This window comes from Conger conger, chromosome 4, assembly GCF_963514075.1.
Source record: "Conger conger chromosome 4, fConCon1.1, whole genome shotgun sequence".
In the NCBI taxonomy this organism is placed as follows: domain Eukaryota; kingdom Metazoa; phylum Chordata; class Actinopteri; order Anguilliformes; family Congridae; genus Conger; species Conger conger.
In genome coordinates this window covers 57,806,303-57,823,467 of record NC_083763.1, presented here as the reverse complement: position 1 = coordinate 57,823,467, position 17,165 = coordinate 57,806,303, and the positions used below count along the sequence as shown (strand labels likewise).

The 17,165-nt window shown below is 43.0% G+C and overlaps 1 protein-coding gene across 3 annotated transcripts in view; it reads right to left on the bottom strand.

Moving 5' to 3' along the window:
* elavl4 (ELAV like neuron-specific RNA binding protein 4) overlaps positions 1 to 17,165 on the bottom strand; it is a 73,127-nt gene that overhangs the window by 39,097 nt on the left and 16,865 nt on the right. For 2 of the 3 annotated variants that reach the window (XM_061240581.1, XM_061240583.1), the window contains exon 2: positions 216 to 302. In XM_061240581.1, the coding sequence (XP_061096565.1) occupies positions 216 to 302 (87 nt within the window). Of the gene's footprint in view, positions 1 to 215; positions 303 to 13,876; positions 14,011 to 17,165 lie in introns of those variants that run through there. The other variant, XM_061240582.1, reaches the window with a different exon arrangement.

The window sequence follows — 17,165 nt, the reverse complement described above, 5'->3', positions numbered from 1 at the left end:
TGTTCCAAAAAAGGTACCAAACAGATACATTTACTTTTTCATGCAAAGATTTTGAATGTCAAATGACGATAATATGTAGTCTACAGTGATGGTGGAGAGCACTAGGGCCTCCCCCTCCCCCAGCTGCCCAGGGGACAGCCCTACTCCCCCTGCAGCCCCTCTGTCATCAGCATTGTTAATGTTGGGTAAAAGGCCATTTGTGGCTGTCTCCTTACCATCTTTGGCTGTGTCAGCAATCCCTTCTCTGCCCAGCCCTGCAGCTGCGGAAGCTCTGCCTGACGCCACTGTGTCTCTGTCGATCCCTACAGGAGGTTTCAGGGTCAAGATTTAGCACGCCGCTCTCTGTAGGGCCTTACGGTCACCAGTCGCACTAAAACACCCAGGTGGCTCTCTTTTTGGGTTCTTTTGTCATTTTTCCTGTAAATCTGGATTCACTTTCAATGGATTTTAATAATCAAATAGTTGCACATTTTCTTTCGATTTTTATAGATTGTATGGAATAGCCATATTGGGCCAAATCAAAAAGGCGCTAGTTAATAAGATAGTGTGGGTACCAGTTTGGTAAGCAAGGACAGCTCCTCAAATCAGCAAATAAAGGCTGCTGCATTTACAGCAGACTGTACAGCCATGCAGGCGCAGGCTAAAACAGCCAATTTAGGAGAAATGGGAGAATGTGAGGTTGACCTTTCCTTCATTTACTCTTTCAGACAGATATAAAATGGTGGAGGAATGCAATGCCGGCATCCAGGACTAAATGACAGAGGACATATTTCGCCCTCCGAGAGGGGGGAGGGAGATACTGTTGCCCATGTCTCTTTAAATGTTAGAAGGATGTTCGGTTAAAACGGCGTCTCGAATGGTAATGGACTGTCAGCAGTAACGGGGAGGGGGAGGCCAGATTTGTCTGCTGTCAGGTCTGAGAGTAATAGGATTTCGGTCAATATTCTCCGTAATGAAATCTGGCAAATATTTGCCGGGACCTTTGTTTACCAGATGCCACCTCTGTTTTAGTTTTAGTGAGGACCGAAGGTTAGAACATCAAATCTTTTCAACATTTTTGGAACAGTATCAATACACATACATTTTTAAGGGGAGGGATGATTAAGTGAATCTGCATTTTATTTCTTCCACAACTACTAATGAGAGACATTTCCAGATTCACGTCTTAAAAATTAACAAGCTGGCTGCACACACACACACACACACACACACACACACACACACACACACACACTGTGAATAGATGCCAGTATTTAACCTGTACTTGTTTATTCAAGGTGACTGCAAGCGTCATACAGTCTGCTATGCTCTTGTCACCATATACTGTACAGGTGTGGGGGTATCAGATTATATCAGCAACAACAATAAGCTCCTTATGCAGTCTAACTGTCTCTTTCAGCAGGGAAAGTGGGCAGCATGTAGGAGGCCCCACCCTCCATTTTCTAAGGTCAAATGGCTTTCAATGCAACTGAATATTTAATGGCTAACGGACAAACACAGGCCAGAGCAGATGTGGCTTTTTCAAAAGCATTTTGACCCCATCTGGTACTGGTGTCTCAGTAGTAATGATTCTAAAGGAGCAGTTCTCCAGAGACAAACATATTGCTCTGTTAAAGCGTTTTTAAAAGGGTACTCCAGAATGTGCCATTATACAAAAGCAGCAAAGCGTGCGAGAACATATGGAGAAGCTAGGATGTAGGCAATGGTGATTAATAATCAGCCACATGATCTCTGTGTCTTTTTAAACACATATGAAAAAGAATCACACATCCTTGAGGGGGAGGCAGTAGTGACAAAATGGCTCACTATAGCACATCCCTCAGCATATATTAGCACATATTCCCGATTTAAGATTGTTTAATATCTGTGATATGTGTCAAATGTGCTGGTTAGATGGTAGCACTGATGCAGCAACAATTCATAGCAATGAATATGAATGCTAAAAATTAGCATTTGCTTAACAAGCTGGGTATTAGAACGAAGCCAGGATGGTGAGATGGTGCCGCAGGTAGGAGAGACAGTTATATTCTACATTCATATACATGCTGCTCATGGTTTGGAACATAAAACAATAGAACAGTTTTCAAAACACATACGCAATAAAATCCCTCTCTTTCACATACACAGGCATACACACACACCCTTGGCACAGATAATTCAGACACAACAGGTTTGCAAAGAACACAAAGAGCAACAGTACAATAAAGTAATGCAAATGTTAAAATATGCAGTTCCTCTGACCTATTGTCTGCAAGGTCTTCATAAATATGTATCACTCTTACATCATGACATTGAACCATCATGCTATATGTGAACCAATTAGCATTCATACCAAAGAGTACTCTCATGTAAATGTTGTAAAATTACCTTTATAAATAATATTATTTCATGATGACCGTATAACTACGGTGGCTGTATATAAAAATAGACAGAGCTTGTTCACTGGGTTTGAGACCACTCCCTATGCAGTCTCATGAGTGAGCAATGTTTTCAGTGGCACAGTGGTGTGGGACATGGGTCAAGAACGCCCAGGGTAGCCAGACATGATCTCCCCCCGGAGCCCGTGTCATCCCGCGGGTCCCACGCGCCTCTCCTCTGCGGAGACACCGCCAAACCGCTGCTCTACTCCGAGCAAAACCTGGCCGACCCAAACCAGCTTAGACAATCAATTTCCTGTGACTTTGCCGGGATGGATGAAGCGCCGCCGCAGTGGATCAGGATGCGGCAGTATCGTCTAACTGATAGCGCCTGGCACAAAATGGAGGTCATCTGGATCACTTGTTTGTGATTTAAACGTCTCGCCAGATTCCAGCCTTTTTTTTGTACGGCACGCAGATCTGCAAAACGGATGATGTTGTGAACGTCCCCAGAGGAGAATAAATACGGCATCACAGAATGTCTGAACATTTATTTTCCATTTGAATTTTGGCTTCTGCTCTGATGTACTTGTTGGCAGCATTACTCTTAGAGTGCTACTGTGAGCGCAAAGAAATGTAGCATAAATAAGTCATAGGAGTGGTTTCCTCAACAGCAGATGATATCAGAAACATTTTTTTAAAATCTGAAATACACCATCACATTTGTCTTTCATGGTATTCTGCAGTGTTACCACTCACACCGGCAGAGGGTGGGGAGGGGGCACCCCCACAACCCCGCCATCGCTAGCCAGCAGCTAATTTGGCATGCGGACTGGGGACTTCGCATCCGCTTCACGATGAGAAAAAAAAAACTTCGGGTCGTCAAGACCATTTAGTTGACAGTTTATATGATTTTTTTTTTGTGTGTCTTTACACGGGGTCACTAAAGTTCCCCCGGACATTGATTTTTATTTTTCAATTTTTTATTTATTTGGGCTCTCTCCCCCCCCCCCCCCGCTCCTGCACATCCTGCAGGCCGGGCGGAAGCTGCAGCAGATCAATCAGGAAAGTAATCTGGGACACCTCGCGCCACGGCCGCCTGCCTGCTCTCCTATCGATCCGCATCTGCTTTGCCAGATGGATTTTTCTGTGACTCGGAATAATAAATGTTTCGGTATGTAAGCAATTTTTCATTTAACTTTGCTTTACTTTTTCCCCTACCAAGTCTGTTTCACAGGATCAATAGCACTTTTTGAAGATGTGCTTTTTTTTCTTCTCCTTGGCTCTGTTATCTATGCAGACTCTGTGAGGTCAAAGGTCAGCAGATGGGAAAGCACCACTGGCGGGGGGGGGGGAATGTAGATTACATTTTAGGCATTGATATTCACAGTTTAGGAACCATTTGGAGAGCGGGAAAATTTAATTTTATCAAGTGTCTCATGAATGCCACTTCTCAATGCAAGTTTTAAACTTAAAATAACCATTCCTTTTTTTAGTAAATTCAACATAGCATATATTGAGAGGAAATGTAATATATGAAAACAAAGTAGTTACATTTGTATATCTTATAAGTTTAACATACTGCATACAATTGAGTCAGGCGTGTTACCATTCTGTGGTTTTAGATCATTTGTAATAAACTTCTAGAATTAACTTAAATAATGCACTGTCATAATGCAATAACAGAAAAAAACGAACACATTTTTTGCCTGTCCAAGAAAGAAAACAAAAAAGAATTTGCAGTCAGTTGCAAAACAGACCAGTGTGGACGCTCCTTGGCAACAGCTCCGCCTGCAGTCACACTTGGCCCAGTCACTGACCCTGTGCCTGAACCTGCCACAGCTGCACAGCACACAGCTGCACAGCACACAACCCCTTCCATTCCACCTCACTGCACCGTCGCTCTGTCCTTAAAAACCCACCACGGTCAACAAAAACATCTGCAAACTTTTAACACAATTTTCATGAACAATACAAAAAAGTTTCCAAACCAAAATCTCTCTGGGAAAGTGTACCTTGCAATGTTTTTAGAAAGAGATGTGATTAAGATTCGGACACCAATTTAGTGTTCCTGTACCAGCGAAAAGGTCTTAATAAATAGACCACTGGGCAACATTAAAGTCTAGTGCTGAGCACAGCTTGGTAAAAAGAATTTATTTACAATAGCATCTACCACCTCACCAGACTACTTATAAATCCCAAATGCAAATCTCTTAACTATGAAATAGCACAGCAGTACTTTTTCACTCCCTGCTACAGATACAAAAAGGAATTTGCAGCGCTGTAATTTATAAACAGAAGTATAATACACATCTGAGAGTGAAATGTTCTCGCTTTTGCAAGAGACTTCCATGAGCCATAGACTGTCCATTACCCATTAATCAAAGGACGCAACCTCATGCTAGTAACTTGTCCCTGTACGTTGATATCATGATGAGTCATGTCTCTCGCCACCCAGTGATGGGCCATATTTACTTTTACTATTAACTGAGCGTATTTTCATTTCTATGTATTTATTTAATAGCTAATATGTTTATGGATGGGATATAAGCACCACCTGCAAAGCAGGTGCAAAGCAAATTAAGCCTCCACGATTTCATCTAGAGGTTACTGAGATTTTGAAAAGATTATAGTGTAATTTTGCTCAATCCTTCTGCTACAGGCCAACCAAACTGCCTTGTTAATTAGTCTATTCCCCGTTCATATTGAGCCCCAGAGGAAGCAGAGAATTGGTGAGGATGGCATTTTTAGAGGTGAGACTTTGGTGTACGTAGAGTGGGTTGTGTAAAAGCTGCTGGATCCCTGCCAGCTGGCTTGGCTGTGCCCGGGCTGGCCATCCCACCCTGACCCTGGAGCCCCTGTCCTTCAGACGGCCGAGGAGAGGCGTCCTAAACCCCGCAGGCCCCTGCTGAACCCCATACCCAACCAGCACGCTTCTCATTACTGGAGCTACGCTCTACAGAAAAGAGCCATCTGTGTCAACCGTATGCACGCGTGAGAGAGTGTGTGTGTGTGTGTGTCTGTGTGCATATGTGTGCCCATATATTCAGAGCTGTATGCCTCAGTAACTATCAATATATTATTTACAGAGATTAGAACTAGTATGGGCGGCACGGATGGCGCAGTGGGTAGCACTGCCGCCTCACAGCAAGGAGGTCCTGGGTTCGAATCCCCGTCGGCCGGGGCCTCTCTGTGCGGAGTTTGCATGTTCTCCCCGTGTCTGCGTGGGTTTCCTCCGGGTACTCCGGTTTCCTCCCACAGTCCAAAGACATGCACGTTAGGCTGATTGGAGAGTCTAAATTGCCCGTAGGTATGAGTGTATGAGTGTATGAGTGTATGAGTGTGTGAGTGTGTGAGTGAGTGGTGTGTGTGCCCTGCGATGGACTGGCGACCTGTCCAGGGTGTATTCCTGCCTTTCGCCCAATGTATGCTGGGATAGGCTCCAGCCCCCTGCGACCCTGATCAGGATAAGCGGGTTCAGATAATGGATGGAGAACTAGTATGAACTATACTAAATGACTGTTACAAATAAACTAATTTGGATGGATGGATGTTATTGTTCCGTTCTATTATATACAGTAGCATTCATTTTCGTTTTTGAATTCCTTTATTTCGTGTGAAGGCAATATTTGAAAATATGGAATATAATGCGCTCGTGCTATTCGCTGCACAGCACAAAGAGCTTGTCATAATTTTCGGGTGGGTCTGTCATAAGATGTGGAGAACGCGTGTGTAATTGTTCCTCTGAAGGAGGACCTGTGGGTGGCAGTGGTGCTGCCGGTTCCTGAGGAACAGTGAGCGCTACCCCTGTCTGTTAGCCGGCGCGCTCCTGCGTCTGATTCACAGTGACAGGCTGGGAGACGCTCTGCCACCTCCGCCCCGCCGCCCCACCTCCGCGCACGCTCGGCCTTTAGCTCCGCACGCCCACGCCAGACGCCGCTGCTTCTGAGTAAAGGTGACCTTCGCCGTGGAAGATTTGGGCACGCGCCGTACGGAAAGGAGGGCGTGCGCCGTGCGGTTCCCCTCGAATCCCGGTGAACGGGCGGGACGCGAACGGGCAGGGAGCGGACTGACGTTTTGTTGTTGTTTTTAGCGAGCGCGGACGGTTCCACTGCGTCAGCGGCAGGTGTCGCGAGGACATCCCCACAGGTAGCTGGCGGGGCGCGGATCGGTACACCTGCGCAGGCCGTGACGTTTCCAGCCTCCTATGTTCCGCTTTTAGGCGGGAGGGTGAGGTATGTCATTTAAATTCACCGGAAAGGTGTGTTATTCATGACGTTATCCGAGTGCGATTGAAGGAGGTATCTACAAATAAAGAAATAAAGGTTTTGCTTGTCGTGTTAGTTCCTATGTACAGTACTGTACGTAGTCCATTCTCTCATGTTAATTCTGGAAATAAACTATTCAAACTGTGATCTACTTTGACATATATTTTGGCTATATTTAACAGCATTACTCATGAATACTACACAGAGGCATGATAAAATGAATGGCGTGTTGTGTGGTACCATTGATTTTGAATCAAGTAAATGTGTGCCTCACCTTGAGATATTGCTACTGTGAGATTTTAGCACAAAGCTTATGAAAATGAAACTAAGACCATTTTAAAACCATAATCTCATGTCCATGTGCAGTTTCATTTTGGGGAACTACAATGAATTCACAGCATTCTAGAAAGAACAAAATACTATTCAATACAGTAGATTCAAATTATATTTTAATGAATAGGTTAACAGCCAAATTAGCCCTTCAGAAGGACATTATCATATCATTTTGAAGGTAGCTGACCAAATGCTAAGATCTGAGGACGCTGATAATGGTTCTATTTAGGTACAGCTCCTTTAAACTCAGCATATTCACATTCATATTTAAATTATAAAGAGGCTCCCTTGCCCATTGGATCAGTAGACATTAATAAAACTGTTACAAATTAGATTTCATTTAATGTTTCAAGTTTATCAAATCTTTTAATCCATAGATTTAAAGAGAATAATATAACTTGACTCTGTGTTATTTCTTATATAAGAAATTATAACAATGTCTTGCATATTTCTTACACATTGTGTTTTCAAATGAAGCTTATTTCAAAAATGAACGTTGGCTACATGAATAGACATGCAATCATGCTACATCAAGGCTGTTCTGTTTATTCAGGAATGTGGTATTATTTACATTTAAAATGAAAATATTCTATGAAATGACATATTTTATTTAAGCAGTCAATCATCTTCTATTGTATTAGTCAACAGTGCCTTTGTCTTCCCTTCATATTTCTAGAGAAATGACTGGTCTTTAGTGAATTAATATTCAGATGCAGGCATAGTACGACTACAATCAATTAAATAAAAACCTTCAAAATCATAAAACAGATAAATTCCATTGCTTTCCTGTCTTTGACATTGACCTTACTTATATGACAGTATCTCAACACAAGGATATTACTTCTTGTGTATTTATTAATGTCTTTTAATGTATACTCATTAATAAGCAAAACAGGGCTATGGGAACGAAACCACAATCCTGCTGCAATAAACAACCCTAATAGCTCTTTAATGTGCCATAGCAACTGATCAATAGCCATGCATACAGTATAATGAATGCACATCTACAAATATGCATTCAACCATAAAAGAATGTATATGAGTACATTTGCACGCTCACACACACACACACACACACACACACACACACCTTTCTACAGTATATTAATCTGTACCTGCAGACATTTTAACACACACATTACTACATACACGTACAGTACACACAACATATGCTCAAATACTCTGAGCGAAAAAACATGGTGTTTCATAATGATATATTTCAGGGGTCCCCCAAACGTGAAGAAGCCCTGACAGGAGGACACAAAATGGGATTTCTGTTGCAAGGCAAACACTGTGCATGTGAACGGAATGCCAACAATCCTTCTTTTGCTTCTGGGTCACAATGTGCACTTAATGAACGACGATCGAATATAAAACAGCCCCAGCAGAAAAAAAAGAACCACAAGGAAAATTAACTTTTCAACTGATCAATGGGGTTTCAAGGATTTGTTTGGAGGTCAAACTGTGTTTTTTTATCCCAGGAGGCTTTCCTCTCTGCAGCATCCCGATGCTTTCAATCACCACAGAGCAAGAAAAAAGCCCATCAATAAGACCAAAAAAAAAAAAAAAACTAATTTATACACACAGCAAGACTATAATGCCCTGCCAGGACATCAAGCAAACCATAAAATGTGAAATGCATTCACAACGCAAGATTCATTTCCAGCAGTACCTTGTGGGTATTGTCTTAATTGAAAAAGCTCACAGGGGACTCTCTGTCTTCTTACTGTAGGTTTCTGAATATATACTGCAGACGGAGCCTCGTATAAAATCCTGGGATAAAATTTTACTTCAATATTCTATGATGCAGGATACTGAAAGAGAAAGAGTGCATGTCTGGCTTAATACCCTGAACACTGTTGTTCAGTGTAATAATTTCACATTATATCTCAGTCTGTGTTAACTATATAATTACAAAGTGTATCAATTTCTTAATCTATTTATGTTTAGTTTTAACATATTTAAAGCTAAACCATTACATTAAAAATGGTATTATTTCTGTGAGTTTTTATATCCATTTTTGAAGAAGAGAACTGGAAGACCCTGAGGACATTTTCCTGTTTTTTTCTGTTTTCTCTAGCTGAGACAAGCTCTCCAGGCAGCGATTACATTTTCCCACAAAATCTCACCTTTTTCTGCGGGATGCAGTTCTCATTAGGAAGAAAGATGGTAGTAAAAGTCGACGCGCTTATTACTGTAGTGTTCCAACACTTAATGCATTTAACAGAAGATATTTTGTGTTCTACTATCTGATGTGCACATAAACATTTTTGTGACCATATCTGTCACATAAAAACTGCTGAATTTACAATTTAAGATGCTGTAATTCCTTCCACTCCCCTCTTTCTGATGTGAGCTTTGGAAACTGCTGTCAGCTTTAGAGCCGTGACCTCTGACCTCCGTGAATTCGGAACACCCAGGCATGTTTTGCAGATCTGCCTATCAAAACAATCTTCTCTGTCCCTCATTCTTTCACATAACTGTGTTTTTGCCTCTCTCTTTGTGCAACTGGGATTCTTCTGAGAATGTGACAAGACGTCTTCGCAAAGCCATATCTAATGACATTTTTCAAGTTATATCTTCTATATTCCAACCAACGGCGTCATTTCACTTTTATGTCATGTTGCGTGTCTACTGGATAATTCATCCCGCAACAGACTCATAAATATTTTATATATCTGAAGGAGCTGCACGAATGACCTTGAAACGTCCTTTAACATCACAGCGTTGGACTGCTTCACTAACAGTTAAAGGCGACACAACAACCGATAATGACACTGAGCCTGCTGCTGCAGCTACTGCTGCTGCTTTTCCCTTTTTCCTGGGATGCAAAACGCAGATCAGAGGAGCGTGCAGCTCACACAGTCTCTGGAGAAGCTGCCACTCAAACCCAAATGTCTGTGCGAATATCACAACTCAGGGGACAGAGAGGGACCAGAAATACAAAAACATTAAAATGAGAAAATCAGTTTTTTTATGGCTAAATACTTTCATGGCTTTATAGGTCTGCATACCCTTTCTCGCATTCTGATTTCTTCCTTAAGGGTAGTAATTTAAAATTGTGTATTGTAGAATTTGACAGTGATCAGTGGGAACCCATCCCTGTATTTATTAGTAGGTTGTGTATAATGCACATGTCAAGCTGATTATCATCAGTCGAACTTTGAATTTCCACCAAAGGAATTAGCATTGTTTTGTGAAGCTAGCTCCTCTCATAGCAGAATCATTTAAGGAAAAAATTGAAAAATACATTTTTTAATTACTATCAAAGCCTGGTAAATTGTTAATTAAATGTTTCTTTGATACATATGCATATTTTACCTTGACACAAACGGAATTCCTGAAAATTCTTGAAAAATGAAATCTTGTAATTGAGTAAAAGGATTGAGAGCACCCAAACATTCCATATTCCATATTATTCACCTATAAACCCATGTTTATCCTACCCTCAACTTAAGAATTCACAGTAGGTATACCTAAAAATGTCTAATAAAAACATCCTAAATGAAAATATATCTCACAAGGTTGTTTTGTAACATCATATCACTGTAATTATTTATTTACACCATTTATGATAACAAATAAACTGACTTGTATCTGAGAATTACAATACCTGCACAAAGCAGGGCTCATTTAACAAGGCAATACAGTTAAATAAAGATTTTAAGGCAACAATAACCTTCCTTTATGGTGAAAATATAGAGTAAGTAGTAATGCTAAAATTTTCAATTTGGGTTATATTAATTATCAATGAATCTCAATTTACTTCCCACCATTATTTTCAGATATAATTAGGCATTTTAACTCCCACAGGTACATTGATAGTATTATATTTTAAATGAACTTATAATTATAAAACACATGTAAACTGTACTCCAACCAAATATAAGTATATACACCTCAGCCAAATATATGCACCGTATTTCTTTCCTGAGATCGAGGTGCACAACGTATGCTAACATATATACAGTAGCTTATATTAAGTGAAAAATAACAGGCAGGACCTCAAGTCGAGCTCTGCAGGTCACGGAGGGGAAAAACCCCTGCTATGACACAGAAGTGCTGTACAGCATCATTGCTCCACTGTCTACTTCAGTCAACCTCGCTTCTCAATTTGTTTGTCTAACTCTTAATCTGGCTCCCATTCGCCCTGTCTCTCCACATCTGGCTATGTGTCAGTTATTTAAAGGCGCTGTCCACTATCACATCTCAGTGCAACCGATGGCTGAAACACAGGAAAAACAGCAGTGATCTTCAAACACCCCGACACACACACTGACACAAACACCCAAACATGCACACGCATGATGATGTGCACACAAAAGGAGACGTGCGTGTGTGCGCACGCAGGCACAAGCACGCAGGCACACGCATTCACGCGCACACACACGCAGCACACACACGCACGTACGCAGGCACACGCACGCAGGCACACGCACGCAGGCACACGCACGCACGCACGCACACGTACGCAGGCACACGCACGCAGGCACGCGCACACACACGCAGCACGCACACGCACGTACGCAGGCACACGCACGCAGGCACACGCACGCACGCACGCACACACGCGCGGCACGCACACGTCCCTGCAGCCTTCTGCTCATTTGTAATTTGATAAAATATTTTTCTGGCCTATTAAGCAAAAAACTAAATATACAATTCAATTATATTTACTTATACTATTAGGACTAAATCACACCTCAAACAGGAAACTAAAGTCTTGATTCATGCCTTTTATGTACTAGATTTCAAATATTCACAACAGCTGACTTGAGAGAACGTCTGAGCTGCAGATTCTAAAATCCAATAATGTTGGGCAAAGGAAAAATTACAGGCAAGTTGTGCTCTAGCACACTCTCTGAGAGAGAAAACCATGTATATTTTAAAAGCTTCTCGAGGAAAAAAGAGCGTGCGGCGTTGGACTATGCTATTTATTCATGTAGAAGCCCACCTGCACTGCCACCAGAAGCAGATTAAATTTCCAGCAGCAAGGACTGTAAAACAAATTACTGTGTGCGTGTTATGTGCTATGAGATGCCATATAGTTGTGACATCCCCTGGGATCTTTACCCTGCCTGCTTCACACAAACTCCGACCAGCGGGAAAGCACAGAGACAGTTCCTGGAATAGCCTTCTCTTCCTCAGCACCTGATACTCTCAAAACCCAAAGCAAAACACCAAACCACCGCCCCTTTTTCCGTCTTTGACGTAAAGAGGCTAAGGCTTCACGGGTCCCTCTCTACTCTTTCTCACGCCCACCCTCTCTCGCTGAGGGTCTTAAGTTGACCCAGCCCCAGAGTCATTCCAGTGCTGGGTTTTCTCACCACAGTCAGAGGTGAAAACTCTGCCACCCTTGGATAACACACCTCACAGGCCTATTCTCACTACCGCACACTCCATTTTCCGCACCCACTTTCCTCCCCCAACCCTCCGCCTCCTGGCCCTTTCTTTAACTGTCACATTGTTGCCACCATTTTCTTTTTACTTTTTAGTGATATTAGTCAAACCCAGACCTGGGTTTTGCCATAACAAAATGGGTTTCTTCTTTCAAAACAATATGTTAGCATTGAACACTACTTTGCTGAAGGACTTCTGGGATAGGACCGTTCCTCTGCCAGGCAGCTGTACAGACATGTGATGACAGTGCAGATTGGGGGGCGGGGGGGAAGGGGGGGGTTGTAACGGGGGCCACCATGCAGTTCTGCACCATAAACATTGTACCTATCCCTCTCTCTTTCTCTCTCCCCCGCTCCTGTGCTGAGTGACAAGCAAAGCCCTCTCCTGTACAACCACTACATCAATAATGGAGACAAGGTGATCTCTGTCAAGCGCGAAAGTAACATTTATTTCGTTTCGTTTTATTGTGAATTATACACAAAAAGGCAAAGCACAAACAACGGTGCACACGAACAAAACCCAGCTCTTCAGGAAATGGACAATGAGCATTCTTTAATAAAAAAGGTATTCTAAAACCAGTGCTCCAAACACCTCGGAAATACGATGTATTTCGACGGTGAACGTTCAAAATGTTTGGGACTGAATGAACAGCCGCATACTGTGGGTCTCTACCGGGTCTGACCGAAGCCGAACGCTGGAGTCCAAACGCTGGAGTCCAAACGCTGGAGTCCTTGGCGGTGGCGTGACTGTGCGGCTCTCCGGCTTGGCCCCTGTCCCTGATGGACGTGGATAAGACTCAGTCCCTGGCAGGCACGGCCTCCCACCGGTCTGGGGACAGCTGGGAGAAGCCCACAGTCAACAATGAGCACACATCTCAGAGAGAGCGGCTCGCTGGCGAGGGAGGAACACGTCTCGCATGCAGAGGAGAGGCGTCCATTACCCCAGGCTCCTGAGGCTGAGGAGGCTACGCCGAAAGGGTCGTAAACATTTTGGCGAGAGGAAACATGAACGCACACACGCGCGCACAATCTCGCACACACGCGCGCCAACGTGTGACTGATACTACTGTACAGTCAATGCAATTTACAAGTGAGCAGTGGATTATAGTAGACACCAAATAAAGGCACATACATATGTAAGGAGAGGAAGAGAAAACATTTAAAAAATGCATGACTTTACTAAAAAATGGCAAAGGGAATACTGTACACACAGTAGATATGATATGAATACTTAACAAAGGCATGCAATAAGCCTGAAACCCTGCTCCTGATATAAATGGTTGTTCAACCCCCGGCTTCCCCTCATGCTGCCCCTGGCCTCCACATCCAGCCTAACACAGTGCTCTCCACAATCTCAAACAAAAAAAGAGCAAAATAACCAGCACCTTCCGTTTCCTCAAATGTTAGTAAACCATGCCCATCATTGTAAAAGAAGAGAGAGAAAAGCACAGTGAGGCATGGTACTGCTGCTGCAGGCTGTCGGATGCAAGGGCATATCAAACGGCTGCTGCCTGCTTACCATTTTAAAACCATTCCACTCCATTTGTGAGCTGGCAGCCGTTTTCTCTCACAACAACCGAGCAAATTTCCTCCACTTGGAGCCCTCTCTCAGTGAGCAGGAGACGGGAAGCGGCTTGAGAAAGCAGGCATTCCTCCTTCCTGAGAGGCTGGGCGAGAATGCACAGGCTTCGGCATGAGCAGTGCGCTGCAGCCCACTCCCTGTCTCCTCCTCATCTGTGAGGTCAGAACTGCCCCCTCGTTGGGAGAGCGCGCTGCAGTGCTCTCACTGGTTCCCGCAGACATCCATCCCTCCATCCCTCTGGAAAATTAACACCTTCGCTCAGGCAGGGGACGCAGATGCAGAGCCGCTTGGCGAAGAAAATGCTTTCGATGCCAGCAAGCAATCAATTGCAGTTGCTGTGCTCTTTGACTGAGTGAGCGCAAAGACTGTTTCTCTGTCACCGAGACTGATGATAATAGACTGCTAGCACAGCGCCGTGTATGTAAATGAACCATGCATGCATGGATATTAAATGGAAACGGAATTGTAAATAAGTGCATACGTGCTTGTTACGACTGACTGTATTTGATTAATTCTGGGGAGAAATTCATTTATAATCAACGTATCTTTAGACCGTTTTTCAACAGTCGCGTTTGTAAGGATGCTACACCATGCGATCATAAACGGTTAAATTTAAAAAGGTGTTTGCAATCCAAAGGTGTATACATTTCGTTTCTGCTGTGAAATAGGTCAGTTATAACTCTATTTTAGCATTCAGGATACTTCCCTCACAGTGTAACAAAATGATGCCGAGAAAAGATAACCGTGTTTAACAGTAAAACATCGTCTGAGGAACAAAACCCGATTTAAATGAGATATACAGTCCCCCTCTTTCCATGCGCTAGGTATTCCGTTGACAAATCAAACACCATGCATATTTCAAGGTGTAGTAGCTTCAGGAGTATGCGTTTTGTCTAGCTTTTGCACCATCAATAGCATCTACTGTAATGGAATTCACACATTTTCTTTCGTATCGGTCACGGCTGCCGCTTTGGAAGAGATCGTGAAAATCACGCGCGTGCGTGTTCAAAACACACACACTCGCACACACACATACACACACACACACACACACAAGCAGTCAGTGTACAAGCAGTCAGCGTAACACACACACAAGGCAAACCAATGACAACCAATGCAGTGTGCTGCTCACCTGCAGGAGCCGAACGGGAAAATCCAAAATACAATTAACCTCCCAATGTGCAGTGCGCACCCAATTAATTTAATACATAACTCATTGAAATTTTTGCTTCGTAATATGCCATTGACAGAGCACATGCACTTCCACATTTTATCTGTGCTGCGGGCTACAACAGTGTGGCTTTAAAAAATATTCGATAATTTGCTGTTTTTAGGCAAGATACTTTAAAAAAGCAATTGCTTACCATGACCATTCTTGTTCAGCGAGTTTGAAAGAACAACAACAAAGCGTGTAGATTATTCTTCAGCAAAAGTGTAGCGAATCGGACGATAAATAAACGAAATTGGTACTGAGGTGGCAATTAGATCGCAGGCGGAGCTCTCGAACGTCCCCGGGACAGTCGAGTGTAGAAGAAGCGAACGTGAGCGAATAGACGAGCAGGCGGTGGGCGCCGCTTTGTCGGTGGCTGCTGAGCTGTAGGCGGAATATCTCGTCCCCACGTCTATTCGGGGGCTTCGCAGGAAAGAAAGGGTACAAAATAAAACAAAAAAACAAAAAGGAAGAACCCTCACTGAAACTGAATTGCAAGTGCTAGGGTCCTTTTTTCTACACCCCATTTATGGACCCATCTGTCAGTTGGGTGTAGAATCTCATTGGCTGCTACTAAGCGGAGTAGAGGAGGTGCGCTCGTGTTGTGTTTAGGAGGAGGGGAGAGAAAGAGCAGAGAGAAGGGGGTGTTGAGGGGTGGGTGATGCCGATGGGACGCCTAAAATCGCAGGTGCCGTTGGTACTTGCCGCTGTAGACTGGCAATGTTAATTTGACCTTTCCACAGAAGAAGGAGAGGCAGAGCGCTTTATCCATTGAGAGCTGTGTAATCGGGATCACACAACCAACACGGCATCCACGCGGCGAGCGCGTGGTAGAATTATACGAGCATACGGCAGGAAATGGGGGTGGAAACTTGAAATGCAACGTTAAAAATTCAGTGTGATCACAGTTTCATTTCCCGACTGCAAGGCAAAACTGCACCCGTGTACACATACTGATGTAAGGACATAACATAAACGATTAAAATAGATTAAAATATAAAGACATCAGGTATCCGTTCTTCGAAACGGATGTGTTAAAAAATCGCACACAGCCTACATACGGTCAGACATATTTCAAGTAGCAGATTGGTTATTTTATTCACTCCTGTTTATTGACACCTCAGCTTCAATGCCGCATTTCGCCCAAATGATTAGAACAGCTTTCGTTGATGGCAAGCAACACTCCACTATTCTATACATAAACACAACTCCTGACTACCTGTGTATCCACCCTTCACTGCGAGTTACAGCAGCCATCAGATGTGGGCGATGAGACGTTGCTCATGTTGCAGTGTAACCCTTCTCTCCCTGCTCCTTTCCCTGCTCCCTCCTGTCTGTTCTGTACGCTTCAACCACATTTCCTCTCCATCGCAGCTGCACGCAAGCGGCATCAATAATTAACACGTAGCCCCAAAGCTCCCACCACTGACAAAACCAATTTCACGTCTCCGGCGGTCGGGAGGGGGCTTCTGGGGTGGTTAGGAGAGGTGGAAGAACAGATTCTTTACCTCGATTGGGTATTATCCCAGGCCCTGACAAACCTTGCTATTTTCTTCTTTGCACACACAGAAGCTTGTATGTTTTTTATTTATTTATTATTTTTCAAGTTTATTTTCTCCCTTTAACGGCTGAATGTCTTTTATTTTTATTTTTTATATATGTGAGATTATTGAGGGGAGATGAGAGGGTGTGGAATAACTTTCACTTTGCCCATTTGTTGTTATTATTGTTATGGTTTGATTAATAGGATAGAATTAATATAATTCCTGGGACTTGTCAAAGAGAAGAGATTTGTGTAATGCAATGAGAAAAACACCTCCCTACTAACGCTTTGTGAATACATCAATAGGAAAGGTTAGTAACCTGTAAAATACATTGCAAAGGAAAACACAGCTTCTTTCTATTCTGGTTTTTAATCACAAATGACTAGTCTGGTCAATGACATAAACACTTTGTTTTCTCATGAGCATTGACCATAATATCCCAGTGAGAATTTTAATAGGTTTGATAAGAATG